General features: G+C 32.6%; 2 protein-coding genes across 2 annotated transcripts in view; one reads left to right on the top strand and one right to left on the bottom strand.

The window, feature by feature from the left end:
- LOC126884812 (short neuropeptide F-like) overlaps positions 1 to 17,245 on the top strand; it is a 270,988-nt gene that overhangs the window by 170,227 nt on the left and 83,516 nt on the right. The window contains exon 2 of the mRNA XM_050651056.1: positions 7,773 to 7,886. Within this exon, the coding sequence (XP_050507013.1) occupies positions 7,790 to 7,886 (97 nt within the window). The 5' untranslated portion in view covers positions 7,773 to 7,789. The remainder of the gene's footprint in view (positions 1 to 7,772; positions 7,887 to 17,245) is intronic.
- The window catches only part of LOC126885603 (uncharacterized), a 147,812-nt gene that overhangs the window by 101,415 nt on the left and 29,152 nt on the right, over positions 1 to 17,245 (bottom strand). The window lies entirely within an intron of this gene.

Genomic DNA, 17,245 nt, shown 5'->3' with positions numbered 1-17,245 from the left:
CTTTAACAGATTTAATTTTCTGAATCTCAGTTTGCAAGTAGATTTTGAAAGCAAGTAACTGTTCATATGGTTCAAAGGATTACCAATGTTGAAGTGCTACGACGTTTAAATAAGGAGTTAGAAATTATGAACAATATAAAAACAAGAAAACTAGAATATTTGGGTCACATTACCAGAGGAGAGAAATATGAGCTGCTGAGAGTTATTATGCAAGGAAGGATCCAAGGAAAAAGAAGCATAGGAAGAAGACGCATCTCCTGGCTGAGGAACCTTAGAGAATGGTTTAACTGTAGTTCATTACAACTGTTCAGAGCAGCAGCCAACAAAGTGACCATAGCCATTATGATATCCAACCTCCGCTAGGAGATGGAACTTTAAGAAGAAGAACTGTTCATAAAGATAAAATTAAATGTTTTTACCGTATTTAGCAGTCAAAATTTCATCTCTGAAAGATCTTCGGGGTCTGCCTCTCTTCCTTCTTCCTTCTTCCAATTGTGCTCCACTCTGTTATTTTATTTATCCAACGATTTTGGTCTGCTCTTCTGACATGTCCGTACCAGGTTAATCTCTTTTTATGTTCATGTTCGATGACTCATACCTAGAACCAAGCTATGGGAAGCAATGGAAGACATCGAAATCCCACGAAGATTAATAAAAGCAGTAAAGGCACTCTACAAAAATAACACAGTAGCTATCAAAATGGGCAATCGAATAAGCAGTCCATTTAAGACGACAAAGGGACTACCACAGGGCTGCTCCACATCCCCTACCATATTCAAAATATTCCTGTAAAAGACCCTGAAACCATGGAAAAGAAAGTGCGAGGGAATGGGTATACCAGTAAGGAATGAGTATCTATATACCCTAAGTTTTGCTGACGACCAAATAGTGATCGCACAAGATGAAGATGACGTCAGTTTTATGATGAGGAAACTGGAACAGGAATAAACAAAGAATGGGATGGAAATAAACCTAAAGAAAACTGAATACCTAACAACGGAGAATACAGAAATAAAACAACTGGAAATAGACGAAGGTAAACAAATCAGAGGAACAGATAAGTACAAGTATTTAGGTTTTATAATATCAAACAAAGGAACAACTGAGGAAGATATATAAAATAGACTAGGACAAACAAGAGCAATCAGCATAAAAACAAAAAGAAGAATATATAATACCATGACAAGAAGAATCCTCACTTATGGGTGTGAAAATTGGACAATAAATAAGAAAACCAAAAATAAAATAAGAGCGACAGAGATGGAATTTTTAAGGAGAAGCTGCAGAGTAACAAGGAGAGATAGAATAAATAACATAGAGATTAAGAGAAGAATGGTAGTGAACTCAGACATAATAGACTACATCGAACAGAAGAGATTAACCTGGTACGGACATGTCAGAAGAGCAGACCAAAAGGAAGAGAGGTAGACCCCGAAGATCCTTCAGAGATGAAGTAGACGAAGCAATGGAGAGAAGAAATCTACAGGAAGGGGACTGGCAAGACAGAAAGAGCTGGAGAGAACGGTTGAGTGAAGGAATACAGTGAAAACTGTGGAAATCCTTAGTATATATACTGTTCGATGTAGTCTATTATATCTGAGTTCATTTGCAGATTGGGGATATCTTCTAAGTGCAATGGATTTGAGAATGTTCGTCAAAAGTTTTTTGGACAAAACTGGTAGAAGTGTATCTAGATTTAAAGAGAATATTCCTGGAATTGACTGGGCAAATAGCTTGTTGAAGAGACATGGAGGTATTGCTGGTAAAAGATTAGCAACTAATATTAAAAAAAGCCGAGCAGAAGTATCTTCGGACCTGATTAAAAAATACTTTGACAATTTACAACAAACGATTGAAAATGTTCCAGTTGAAAATATTTTTAATTATGACGAGTCCAACGTCTCAGATGACCCCGGAAAAAAATTGTGCATCTACCGAAGATGTACTAAATATCCCAAAAAATATGCAACCATTCAAAATCTGCTACATCGAAAATGATTTGTGGATCCGCCTCAGGTGTACTTCTGCCACCTTACGTCATATACAAGGCGGAAAATTTATGGGATACTTGGACAGAAAATGGTCCCAAGGGCAGCCCATGCTGCGAACAGCCATGTTGCTCACTGGGGACACGATATAATCGAACCTGCCATGGTTGGATTGATATGTCAACATTCAATGATTGGTTTGTCACTTGCTTGTTACCAAATGCTAGGCGACTCGATGGAAAAAGGTGTTAATAGGGGATAACCTAGCATCGCATTTTAATCCAGATGTTCTAAAACAATGTGAAGAAAATAATATAACATGCTTACTGTTAGTGAGATTTTTGTCTGGTTCTCGGAAAAAGACGGAATTTCGCTAGGTATGTCAGATAAAAGGAGTTTTAGAAGGAGAAGAAATCGAAGTTCAAGGCCTTAAATCAGCAGGATCGAGGAAGATTTTCAAAATAATTGAAAATGACATATTCACTGTTCCCTTTAAGGAAGTAGTTGCCAGATCCGACACTTAAGACGATTTCTGATAGGATACAAAAATATCATATTCGCGGAGAAATTAATATAAAAGAATGTTAAACCCAATTTTCTTTTTCTATAGATTGTTCTAAATTACATTTTTAGTTGTTAAAATATGTTTTTTTTTGTATAAAGAAAAAATATTACAATAAAAATAGTGTGATCATTCTCACCCCGCATGATCAATCTCACCCCTTTGTAAAAATTCGAAAAATTATCTGACCGAATTAGTCAGGATTAAGATTGATCAAATTCTATTTAAAAGCACTACTGTTCCATGCTATAAAATCATCATGATCAATCTCACCCCAGTCACGGGTGTAAGATTGATCACCCTTTTTTTATGAGAGAAGTGGATTTTCTTAATAATTAAAACAAAACTAATGTTAAATCACTACTCTTTAGATATTAATATAACACGCGAAGTGTTTGAATACAGAACATACACAAAAACGTTTAAAATATAAATCAAATAAAGTTAAAATTGATCAATCTTACCCCATTTCACGGTACCGGGTTCAATTTTCGTATGTAGTCTCTTATTTGTCCTAGTCTATTTTTACATCTTCTTCCGTTGTTTCTTTGTTTGACATTATAAAACCTAAATACTCGTACTGGTCTGTTACTTTTATTTACCTTCATCGGTTTCCAGCTGTTTAATTTCTATATTCTCCTTTGTTAGGTATTTAGTTTACTTTAGGTTTTTTTCCATCCCATTCTTTGTATATTCTTGTTCCAGTTTTATTCTTCCTGAATCGTTACAAACTACGGAATAATTTTTTAAATTTTTTTGAAATTAAATTTTTGTTTCGACTTGTCGAGGACCCCTGTATGTTGGGGGTCCTGTATAATTAATACGGCTGATACGTCGGTAGCTACGCCCCTGGAGGTAAATAATAGCTACTACTGCAGAATGAGATTCGAAATAAATTTGAATTTTTGCCGTGCGTGTAATTGCATAAAATTACGGAGCTTTTTCAAAGCTGTAAGATCCAGACGAACGATAATTAAATATTTGTTAAAACAATCATAAAAACGTCAGGGCTTCTTCTTTTTAAATTTATTGATTCCGTACAGAACATAAATTTTCAGGAGTGTATATTTTAAACTTTTGTAATTTTTTATACCGAATTATTGTAATTAAAAGTCAAGAAACATTTATTTACTTTATTTATTTACCATTTATTTAGACTGGACTACATGGATATTAAAGCTGAACAAACAGTTTTCGAAATCGTTTTGTAGTAAACCTATGTAAACTTCAATATGTAAACCATTTGAAAAATGTTTTCAGTAGTAATTGCACGAGGGCTCTAAAATTATCGATATGTTGCCCGAGTGACACTTTGACAGTTTTAATTTCACGACCCGAAGGGGAGTGAAATTATGTCAAAGTGGCCCGAGGGCATAAAGTCGATAATAATTTTAGAGATCGACGGTAATTCGCTGAGATTATTTCATAAATAAAACTGTCTTTTTAAATCATTTTAACTATATCTATCTATTTGACTATCTTCATCTGAATATTTGCTAAGCCTGTTTCTTGGGATTCTCTGTAACTATAAGTTGTAAAATATGAATTGTCATTAATGTGACTGAATGTTCATTTTTGACTATTAACGAAGGGCATGTGACGTAATGCTTGACGACGGGATATTATCAAAAATTATCAGTAGTAATTGCACAAGAGCTCTAAAATTCTATATTAATTTTAGAGTTCGAGTGCAATTTGTTGCGATTATTTCATGAATAAAACTGTTCAAAACCAAAATTTTATTGTAATTTATTTATGTAAGTACAAATTAGTACAATTAAACAAAAAGTTTTTATAAATATTTGACGATTGAAAGTCATCACTTTTATAATTTTTAAAACATTAATTGTCATTAATATCACCGAATGTATTTTTTCGTAGCAACGAAGGGCATCTGACGTAATATACTTAACGACGGGCAATTATCAAAAATTATCGATTTAATTCAGATTTTTGTAGCTTTCTATTGGTCAGAATCTCCTTTGAATGAAATAATCAGTAGTAATTGCACAAGAGCTCTAAAATTATCGAATTTTTTCCGAGTGACACTTTGACAGTTTTAATTTTACGACCCGATTGGGAGTGAAATTATGTCAAAGTGTAACGAGGGCAACAATTCGATAGTAATTTTAGAGATCGAGTGCAATTTGCTACGATTATTTCATGAATAAAACTGCAAAATTTTATTGTAATTTCTTTATGTAAGTACAAATTAATTAGTACAATTAAACACACAGTTGTTATAAATATTTGACGGTTGAAAGTCATCACTTTTATAATTTTTTAAACATTAATTGTCATTATTGTCACTGAATGTATTTTTTCACGTAATATACTTGACGACGGGATATTATCAAAAATTATCACTTTAATTTTTATTTCTGTAGGTTTCTATTGGTCAGAATCTCCTATCAATGAAATAATCAGCAGTAATTGCACGAGGGCTCTAAAATTATCGATATTATGTCAAAGTGTCACGAGGGCAACAATTCGATAATAATTTTAGAGATCGAGGGCAATTCGCTGAGATTGTCATTAATGTCACTGAATGTTCATTTTTGCGTAGTAACGAAGGGCATGTGACGTAATGCTTGACGACGGGATATTATCAAAAATTATCGGGTATAATAACACAAGAGAGTTAGAAAAAATTGACAATAATGCGACAGTTTTTCGAAAATTTGTTGTCTGGCAATAGACACGAGAGCCCACAGGGCTCGAGTGGCTTTTGCCCAATGACAACAAATTTGAGAAAAAATGAAGCATTATTTTCTTATTTATTTTTACTATCGTTTCATATTCGTAAAATTATTTTTTAATACTTATATATAAAATGACACATTTTTCAACTTGTCAAAGTGAAAAGCACAGTTTAGCAAATATTTAGATAAAGATATTAATAAAATATTAGTTAATTTATTTATAACTACAGTTTTATTCATGAAATAATCTTACCGAAGTAAATCGAGCGCTTAAATTTGCCTATTTGTGTTCTCGTGACAATTTGACATTAGATGCAGAACTAAAAGTATACTATACGCTGTTAGCTCGTACGTAGAGGGGATATTTACAAATTCGCGAGCGCCAGTAGTGGCAAGTCTGTAAACGTTTACCGGAAATTTGACATAAATGTCAAGTGATTAATTTAAAATTACAATTAAAAACATTAATTATAAAAAATATTAGTTGGTCAAAGCTGTGGTATACATTTTTACCTTAAATATACTTACGTTTTAAATACTGAATTTAAGTTTTTTCAATGTTCCGTAATATGTAATTATAAATTAATCTATTAATCTTAGCGCCATCTACACGATAATTGTGTAAGTATCCGAAGTAAGAAATTCATATTTTATCAATAGAACGTCAAAATGATTAGCAAAATCCTCAAAAAATTGATTACAATTTAATTACTTTTTTGCGTTGTAAATATTAAGCGATAACAATTTAAATAATAAATTTAAAAATTACCGGCGAAAGTTGAATAAGTAATCCGCCAGGAGCGACACCAGCGAAGCTCAGAGCGTATAGATATTTTCTTAAATGTGACAGTTGTCAAAACTAGGAAAGTGGTTGCAATTAAACAGAAACAATCTACATAAAAAAATTCTCACTGTTATTTTCTACAGTAGAAAATTACCGATGAAATAATAATCTGATTGGACAGAATTAAACACGTAATCACAAATCTTACTATACGATTGGAAGTTAAAATCAATAAAAAATAATCAGGTATAATATCACAAGAGAGTGAGAATAAATTGAAAATAATGCGACAGTTTTTCGAAAATTTGTTGTCTGCCAATAAAAACGAGAGCCCGCAGGGCTCGAGTGGCTATTGCCCAATGACAACAAATTTGAGAAAAAATTAAGCATTATTTTCTTATTTATTCTTACTGTCGTGTCATATTCGTAAAATTATTTTTTAATACTTACATATAAAATTCAAGCCTTTATACAAAAACAGTCAGTGACATTGATCCCAATTAATGTGACACACATTTTTCAACTTGTCAAAGTGAAAAGCACAGTTTAGCAAATATTTAGATAAAGATATTAATAAAATATTAGTTAATTTATTTATAAATACAGTTTTATTCATGAAATAACCTTACCGAAGTAAATCGAGCCCTTAAGATCAAACAGTAGCGACCAACAGGTAGCAACAAACGCGTTCCAAGATTGCGGCTCTAATTTTGAATATTTTGTCGAGATATTTGGCACAATATTCGTAATATAATAATGAATAGCGGTACAGAGCCCAATTTCAGAAATATGTTATTATGGGGAAATTACTCTATAACTAAATAAAATATTGAAAAAAGGAGCCTGTACCGCCATTAAGAAAGACAAAAAAGTACACTTTCTTCAAATAAACTTTTTTATCCCGTGCCTAGATTTTGTGTCACATTGGAACTACTAAAAATCGATTTTTTTTATAACAAGAAATCGAACGTCACTGACTTGGCAACATTTCGCGCCTATGTGTATAAAAATTATTGTTTTTGATAGTATAAACGTCACTGTCAGTGTCGAATTACCGACGCACTGTTGCCTCACTTTTGAAAGTTTGCAGAACTTTCGCAATCTTGGACCGCGTTTGGTGCGACCTGTTGATCGCTACTGTGTGCTCTTAAATTTGCCTATTTGTGTTCTCCTCGTGACAATTTGACATTAGATGCAGAACTAAAAGTATATTATGGATATTTTTTTAAATGTGACAGTTGTCAAAACTAGGAAACTGGTTGCAATTAAACAGAAACAATCTACTTAAACAAATTCTCACGGTAATTTTCTACAGTAGATTATTCCCAGTATAATTATAATCTGATTCGACAGAATTAAACACGTGATCAAAAATCTTACTATACAATTGGAAGTTAAAATCGTTAAAAAATAAACACTTTAATTTTTATTTCTGTAGCTTCTTATTGGTCAGAATCTCCTATGAATGAAATAATCAAAATAAGCAATAAACAAAATAATTTTGTGAAAATATTATTCTAAATCTATATTCTTGTAGAATTTTTTTTAGTTATTTTAAAACACAAATTCTTTGTGAGTTAAGTATTATTAAAGGGAATACATTCTTCATTATTTGACTTTTCGAAAACAAAAAAGATATTTACGAAATAAAGCTTGAATTAAATAAAAACAAGATACGAACAGTCGGTTTGTATTTATTGGTTTAATAATAGTTTTATTTTTTTTTTTATTTCTAGGTTGATTTCTGCAAAGAATGAACACTTCTACCACCGTCAGATTCTTCTGTGCTATCTTTTCATTTCTCGTCATTTTAGCAGTGGTGTCTACAGCCCCTTATGCTGATTATGATAGTAAGTAAACACGAATTTATTAAACTAAGTTTTACATAGATATTTTTTGTTAATCATAAAAAGCGCCTTGTGCAATATAAACTTTACGTTCTATAATATTTACATTGATGATCATCAAGTCTTCCTCTTATATAATTTCTTTCATTCTCATGTAGTCGTAACTATATTAATTTTATTCACTGCTGTCCTAAATAGCATGCTTGTATCACTAACTACCATACCAATCTCGCGAATGTTCGCAAGTTCTTCAATCATAAAGTTTTTCTTCGCCTTGGACTGCGTTTGCCTGCTATTTTCTCTGGCATAATATTTTGTAGCAGCCTATACTTGGGAGTCTCATTACATGTCAAAAGTGCTCCAGCTTTCTCTTCTTGATATTTTTTATAATCTCAGTAAGTAGTATTGCTGAGACGTTCTAGTATTGTTGAGTTTCAAATCTTCTCAACCCAAGAAACTTTTACAATTCTTCTATAGCACCCACATTTCGAAAGTCTCAAGGCGGCATAGACCACTTTTTATTCACAGTCCAAGACTCGACACTAGGGATTGTAATCCAGCAGCATTTTCAGTCCAGCTGGATTTTTGCAAGATTGGCCTAAATCCAGCTGGATCCAGCGCGGATCAAGCAAAATGTGGAATCAAAATAAAAACACGATTTTAATGTTTTTTTGTCTGTATTCTAAATTTCTAAACAGAAACATGAATTAATTATTGCAGAATATCTGTACTTCGCACAGAATTACAAATATAGCCGGTTGCGGAGAAAGCCCTTTCGGCCTCTGTTGGTCGGTTTTAGGGACATCAAATAGTCATAGACCATGCACAAATGATCGCCTTTCACTCCTTCTGTCTCATAAATGACCATTTTCTTTTCCAAAATCTTTTCGTAATCTTTTAGAGAACCAGTTTTTTTTTGGTTATAAAAGTTTTCTTTTTCTCGTTTCAATTCAATCTCAAGTTCTTATTCCAAATTAAAATTCACGGGCTCCGAATTAGTTGGCCCATCTTCTTCCATTATGTCCTCTTGAACTAGTTCTACAATCACTCGTTTATTTATACGACTCAACAAATTTTTCATATTTTGTCGCATTGCATTCTTTTTTTGGCATGGGGAAATAACCAGTATTGTTTAGTCCTTCGTCATACTTTTTTGGATTTTGTTTAAGTACACTAATGTATGTATAATGTACACTTACGATGGATCGGCACTAAGGCTAGAGTCCTGGCTACTTAGTTTGTCTAAAACAAATTTCGTGGTTGTGTCGGTCGTTATCAAAGTGGACCCTCTTCTACCAAGAGCTTTTACAGCCAGTTTCACCGGTTAAAAAGTGGCGATCAACTCATTGATTATTGACCACTCACCGGCAGAGAATATTATCGCAGAATAAATGTCTATCAACGCTTTATCGATATAAACTTTTAAGCTGTAGAAACTTTCCAGCATACTGAGCTACTGCTAGTAGTTGCCGACTCACGGCTTTGAATAAAGAGCAATGTTTGCGGGTCTGCGCTGCTGGATGCAGCACGGTTTGTTGGATCCATCATGTAAAAAAAGCTCTGGATCCAGCTGCAATTACAATCTCTACTCAACACCATAAAGTAAGACCGAGAACACGTTGGAGAGAAGTACCCGGATTCTCAATGCCAGTTTTAGGTCTCTGTTACATAGTACCTTGGATGTCCTTCTTAAAACGGCTCTGGCCTGCTCAGTTCTGGATCTAATTTCACCGTGACTCTCCGCATTATAATTTAATTAATATCAAATGTAAAAAAATTTATCAACTTGCCCAAATTTGGTCCTTTTTACAAATATAAACGGTTTTATATTCCTATTACGAGTATTTTCGTTTTCCGTTATGTTCAGATCCAGATCTGCTTCCTTACAGCTGTCAAAGACACTGTCAAGTAATGTTTGCAGATCTTATTGATTAGGACTTCACCGTTCACAATTACTCCTTCTTCTTTTTCAAAAAGTGTATTTCTGAAAATTCTTTCGGAGTAAACGTTGAAAAGCAGAGACGACAGGATGCATCCCTGCCATATTCCTATTTTAATATTAAGAGTTCGTGATTCCAAACCATCTACTAAAGCTGATGTTTGATTCCAATACAAATTTTGCAGTTATGCGAATGGCTCTGCCATCCAAGCCAATCTTTTTTAAAACTTCGATTAATATAGAGTTCTTATTACGATCAAATGCCTTTTGGAGGTCAATGAAACAACAGTACATGTCTACAGATATATCACGACAACGTTGAGAAAATACATTCATCCCAAACAATGCATCTCTCGTTCAAACCCGTTATGGAAACCAAACTACGTGTAACTTAGGTATTCCTTGTATTTATTATAGATAAGTGCGGCCATGGTTTATCTTCTTGAATAAATGCTTTAATAAGCTGAAGGTTCTACAGTCAGCACAGATTTTTGCTGTGTTCTTCTTAGGTAGAGCTATGAACAATGAATTAAGTAGGTGTCCGCTAGTACATATAAATGGTATTCAAAAATGACTATTATAGCCTCTAAAACATTGCTATCGTCTATAAGCTTATATATTTCACTTGGAATTTCATCAGAACCTTTCGCTTTGCCATTTCATGAAGATTGTATGGCTTGTATTACCTCAGATGTTCGTACTAAGGGTCCGTCGCAGTTAATAATATCTCGAGGTGAACTAATTCTATCGTCTTCGAATAGGTTTGTAATGTAATTTTCCCCTCTTTTTTTATTGTATTTTGATCACTGAATATCTTAAAACAACATATATTTTTCTATAGAAAATTATTGATATAATAAAATATTGTCTAATCTATCCTATATATTACTGTAATTGCGGACCAAAGCCATCTTCGAAGTATGTCTTAAACCCTTTGTTAAGCGTCGGTACACCAGACTAGCATATACCATGACAAAGGTATTAAATCACAACAAGAACAAAAGGGAGAGCACCCTTTTTATACTTCTATATAATTGAACATATCCACTTCACCTTGTTTGTCTTGTTTTCTGCCCTCTATTTTCAAATTTTTCACTCTGCAGCTGGCATTTTTATTTATTAATGAGTGACTTTAATGACGCTGGTTATAGAATTATTTTTGGAAAGTTGTATTGAAGTGTATATTGATTGAAAGTTGTTTGTGTTACATGCACTTTAATAATTTAGAAAGAAATAAAAATAAACCATGATCAAAACATCATAATATGCGATAAAAAAATCCGAAGAAAACAAAACCATTCGAATGCCGACGAATATAGGGGTTGCTGGGTGCTACCTCTGTTCATAAAAATGAATAAATTCAAAACATTATCAAATTAAATCAAAAGGTACTATAAAATTAAATAATAAGACACTTTTAGAGGTCACGTGAGTCATTTCATTAAAATTTAAAGCTTGTAAATATTTATTTTAATACAGTAGGAACCCCATTATCCAGGGTTATATTAACCGGGGTTCCAATTAACCGGGGTGTCAAAAAGCAAATCTTTTATGTTATTTTTTATTTATGTATTTATTTTTTAAGTGTTTTATACAATATATACATACATACCATAATTTAATATACACATGTTAGTACATACCTCTGTGACAAAACGTTTGTTTTTTAATAAAAGTGATTTTTCGGATACATTTTTTTAATTATCCTTCTTATCTATCACGTTAAGTCAATAAAATAATGTATTTCCATTATCCGGTGTTTTCGATTATCCGTGCACCTCCAAACCCGTCATTACCCCGGATAACGGAGGTTCTACTGTATAAGTGTTTCTCGAGCATCAGAAAGAAGAAGAAGAACTAATCTATGTGGCAAGTGTGGCAATCACAATGGCAAGTGTGGCCTGGCAAAAACGTCGTCAAAACACTGGTTCTTAAAAACCAAAATTATTCATCGCAGAGTCAGTCCACTCCACCTCACTTATGGTTATATCTCTCATTATTCCTGTGATTCCTTCTCTCCATTCTAATGCTGTTGTTCCTCTCTTTATTTTATTCCATGGATCATAGTTTATGGCCTGTTTTAGCCATCGTTCGTCTTTCATTTACATTGCAGGCGTGTACCATAAAGTTGTTTGCATTCTATTGTATCTATAGTAATGTAAATCTTTCCTGCTCTTCTTATTTCTGAATTTGGGATGTGATCAAATCTGGCTTTCCGACACGCTCGTCTAGATACTCTTATAGTACGTTCTTTAACGGTAAAATATTTCAAAACCTCTAAATTTTAAAGAACCGATTGAATTGACATGAAATTTGGCATACACATAGCTAATAAGTTAAAGAAAAAAACTGATATTGTGCCAATGTGTGCTATTGCCCTGGGGGTGACTTTCACCCCTTCTCGGGCGTGAAGAAATATATGTCCAAAATAAGTTCGGAATTCGATAAACTGACTAATTCTAAGCGAATTTTGCTCGATAGAGTTTCTTCACCAAGTCAACACTTTTTGAGTTATTTGCGAGTGAATATGTTCATTTTTCAACAAAATAACCACGTTTTTAGATGGTTTTCGCCAATAACTCAAAAAGCAAGTATTTTGTTGAAAAAATATTTTTAATAAGAATATAACTTAAAAAAGAGTGAAAAAAAAATGGTGCATATAAGAAGTCTGTAAACCTAGTAGAAGCAACGTTGTATCTACTGAAAAGTAGGTTCTTATTCGTCAAATTCCAAATCGAATATTTCATCGAGAAAAAACGGAACACTTTTCGGGGAACACTCTATACAACTTTTTTAAAGTGTTTAAAAAAGGTTTATTTCTGTTTTTTTTTTTAAACTTATAACATTAAAAGTAAGTGAGTTACGATCAAAATATTGTTGGTCCCTTTGGTTTTTTGGAAAAAAAATCGCGAAAAGCACCCCCTATTTAGCATCCCAAATAAAATTAATCGTTACCGCTTCACAAGTTACTTTGTTTATTTATTATTTATACGATCTGTAAGTTTCATCGGTTCAAAGTGCTTATTTTTGAAAAGGCTCTAGTTAAAATGGCTTGAACGAGTCACTAATCTCGAGTGTATGCAAACTTTGAAGAGCCATAGCATAACCAATTTTTGTCTAACAGGAAAACAAGAAATCCAAAATATCCAGAAAAGCAAAACGTACATTTTATTACTCCTTAAGATTTTTGGTATTGCTAATAATTTTTAAGTTATTTTGAAGAAAAGCATTTTTTTCAAAATTAAAAATTTTAAATATGTGATTCCAAAACCAAATTTTTTTTTCAAAAATAAGCACGTTTAGTCTATGAAACTTACAGATCATATAAACACAACATAAATAAAGCAACTTGTGAAACGGTAACGATTAATTTTATTTAAGTTGTTAATTAGTGGGTGATTTTCCCGATTTTTTTTGCGAAATCATAAGGGACCAACTGTATTTTGAGCGTAACTTGCTTACATTTGATACTAGAATATTTTTTTATAAAAATAGAAATAAAACTTTTTAAACTCATTAAAAAAGTTGCAATGAGTTTTTTTGCAGAAAGTGCTTCATTTTTTGGTTATTTCACGTTGAATTATATTTATTTGAAATTTGGCGAATATGAACATATTTTTCTTTAGCTACAACTCTGCTTCTACTAGGTCTAGATACTCCGTGTGTACACCATTTTTCTCACTTTTTCATAGGCTATATTTTTGCCAACAATAGATTTTTCGATAAAATACTTACTCTTTGAATTATTTGGGAAAAATTGTATAAAAACGTGTTTGATTTGTTGAAAAATGAACATAATTCACTCGCAAATAACTCGAAAAGTATTGGCTTAGTGAAAAAGCTGTATCGAATAAAAGTTGCTTAGAATTAGTCAGTTTATCGAATTCCGGACTTATTTTGAACGTATGTTTTTCACCCCCGAGAAGGGGCGAAACTCACCCCCAGGGCAAAAGCACACATCAACACAATATCACTTTTTTTCTCTGACATGTTTGCTATGCGTATGCCAAATTTCATGTCAATCCAAACGGTTCTTTAAAATTTACAGCAAAAATCGTCAAATAATGTATTACATATATTAGTACTATTACTATAACCGACTTGTAGATTGTCATTTTTGTTCGTAAACTAATTTTAGGAGAGCAAAATGAGTTCAGTATTTGGACCAAATTTCGATCCTGTTATATTTTCTGCTGAATGTCCCGTTTCCAAGTACCTTCCTTCGCTAACACTGCCCCCTGGATATTTAAATTTTTAGCATTTTTTATTTTTCTAATCTCGAGTTGTGGGTCTCTCTATTCGCCCTTTATTCCAAGATATTCCGTTTTGTTAATATTTATGGTGAGCCCCCAATTTTCGTATTCTTCGGTTAACTTTCGAATCATAGGTATGTTATATGGCTTGTTGTCTCTTGTCTCGTGTTTCCAACTTTACATCTGTATGCATTTTTTTCATCCAGTTGTGTAACGCTTTCTGAATACAGATTTTGAAATGAGTTGCAGAAGAGACAAGAAATGCGTCTGAAATTTTATTCTCCATTTTGAGAGCACTTTTTGCATTTATGTGGGTACATGTTCACTGTAGCGTTGATGTATGCGTTACTTAGGTCTGTCTTCGTCAACATTTAAAATAATCTTTTTAAGGGTACTGTATCTTAGGCCTTCTCTAATTCAACGAACACTAAACAAGCCGCTAAATTTATGGCTGTTCTTTTCTCTATAATTTGTTGAAGGGCAAATATAATTATCAACACAAGATCTGCTAGCACGGAATCCATTCTGTCGACCTATAGTCCAGGAACCAAAGCTTTTCACCTCGCAATTTTTACAGAATGGATCGATTTGCTTGAAAATTTGAGAATAAGTAGTGGATAGTCCAAGGATCAAAATCTATATGATTCCGAAAGGCGCTTTTACCGTGGGGGTGGTTGCCGCCCCATCTCGGGGTTGGAAATTTTTTATTATATTTTGACCGCAAAAGTTGATAAAAACATTCATTCTAAGCAAAAAATGTTCTATACATTTTTTTGATGAAATTAATAGTTTCTGATTTATTCGCTATCGAATGTGTTAGTTTTATATCTAAAAAATCAATGTTTTTCGATGGTATATGTACTCATTTACGGTTCACTCAATTTTTGCCGTAGAACAAATTTTATCAAACCATGTTCTTGGGAATTAAATTACCTACAATTTCATATTTAAACATTTTTTCGCATCTCTGATGCTAATCTTTCTATTCTGAAGAAAATGGCATTTTCTACCAAATTGCAAACATTCGTTATTCGCTTTAAACTTCAGTTTTTTAGAAACTAATAATTCTATGCCAGTAAAACTTCTAGAATTTATTAACAATACATAAATGAGAAAGAATAAATAAGCTTAATGAATAAAGACACCGCTAACTTGCATTATTATGCTCCCAATAGGATTTCTCCTTTTTTTTTTTCAAAATATTGATTTTTTAACCGTAACTTTTTTATTTTTTAACTTATAATGTTCGTTAAAACAGAATTTTGTAGGTTTTTACAAGATCTATAAGGCAATTAATATTAACTCCTTGTATAATTCTCAGTCACAAAAATAGGTGGCATTGAAAGGATTGGTAAAGGTGGTTTTTGCATGATATTACAAGTTTTAATTGTCAATAGCTCATTCAATTTTTGCTGTAAAAAAATTTTTGCAAACCAGGTTCTTGAGAATTAAATAAGCTACAATCTCATTTAAATATTTTTCGTATCTCTGATGCTAATATTTCTATTCTGCGCGTTCTGCTCTATCTAATAGTATATTACTTTATGAGGCGGAGAAGCATGACTTTTCTTGACGCTCCCGATATTACGCGCCGAGCGAAGTGAGGCGCGTAATAGAGGGCAAGTCAAGAAAAGTCGCTTCTTTGCCGAATAAAGTATACTATTTTTTCTTCAAACGTAGCAATTTTCAACCGTAAATAGTACAATTCATAATAAGTATGCATCACTGCGGCCTGAAAATTTCACAGAAAAATAATTTTTTATCAAGTACCAAAATGGAAAGTGTTACCGAAGCGTCATGGGAATACATTCGATCAGCGCAGTAGCCCAAAAAGTAGCTAGTTATTTAAATTTAAACGATGCAAGCGCATACACGGGTCACTCTTTACGACGAACTTCAGCAACACTTTTAATTGATGGAGGCGGAAATCTAGAATGCCTCAAACGACATGGGGGCTGGAAATCAAGCACGGTTGCCGAAGGATATATAGAGGATTGAATAAGAACGATAATGCTCAAAAAATTTTAAACCCTCATGATTCGCCAACATCGGGAATGATTGCTGAAAGTTGTGCTCGACCATCAGTATCATCAACAATTACCAATGCGTATCAAGAGTCGGGAACATTTTTGCACGGTTTCAATTTTGAAAATGCCTCATTAACTAATTGTACTTTTAATATTACTATAAATAAAAATGATGTTTAATTGTTGTTAATGACATTTGTATTGTTGCTTTGTGACATGTTTCATATTGTTGCCATGACAACATTTTTCCCTCCGCCGTAAAGAAATGGGAAAAAAACTGCTGCCGGCGGAGACATCAAACTTTGACAGGATCAAGTTAGATAAGTAATGTCATCGTTATTTGACGTTTGAAGAAAAAATGCGTTATTCGCTTTTGACTCCATTTTTTTTTAAACTAATCATTCTAAGCCGATCAAACTTCTATAACCTATTAACAATACATAAATCAAGAAAAACAAATCAGGTCAATGACAAATTTTAATTAGGGCGGTGATTAGGGGGTTGTTTACAATTACTTTTTTACTGAAAAAAAAAATAGGGACTAACATTCATTTCATTATAAGTCACTTAATTTTTTTAGCTAGAGATTTTTTTATTTCTGGAGATACATATTTTTAAATACTTTAAATTAGTTTCAACAAATTATCCTCGAAAAGTGCATAGTTATCCCGTCCTTTGACTTTGAAACTACAATATTTAGCATTTGACGAAGAAGAGCTAACATATAATAAAGTATACCTCGATTACTATTGGTCTTAAAGAAAATAAAAAAAACGGTTTTGTTTATTTTTTCAAAAGGTACATTTTTGTTAAGTAAAGTTGTTTTGATAAAACGAAAACTTTTTGAGTTATTAGTACAAAACTGATTAAAAACATTGATTTTTTGATATAAAACTAACACATTCGATAGCGAATAAATCGAAAACTATTAATTTTATCAAAAAAATGTATAGAACGTTTTTTGCTTATAATGAATGTTTTTACCTACCCTTGCGGTCAAAATATAATAAAAATTTCCACCCCCGAGATGGGGTCGCTACCACCCCCATGGTAAAAGCGCCTTTTGGCATGATATAGATTTTGATCCTTGGACTATCCACTACTTAGTCTCAAATTTTCAAGCAAATCGATCCATTCTGTAAA

Source organism: Diabrotica virgifera, chromosome 5, assembly GCF_917563875.1.
Source record: "Diabrotica virgifera virgifera chromosome 5, PGI_DIABVI_V3a".
Classification (NCBI taxonomy): Eukaryota; Metazoa; Arthropoda; class Insecta; order Coleoptera; family Chrysomelidae; genus Diabrotica; species Diabrotica virgifera.
This window is presented reverse-complemented; position numbering and strand designations above follow the sequence as displayed.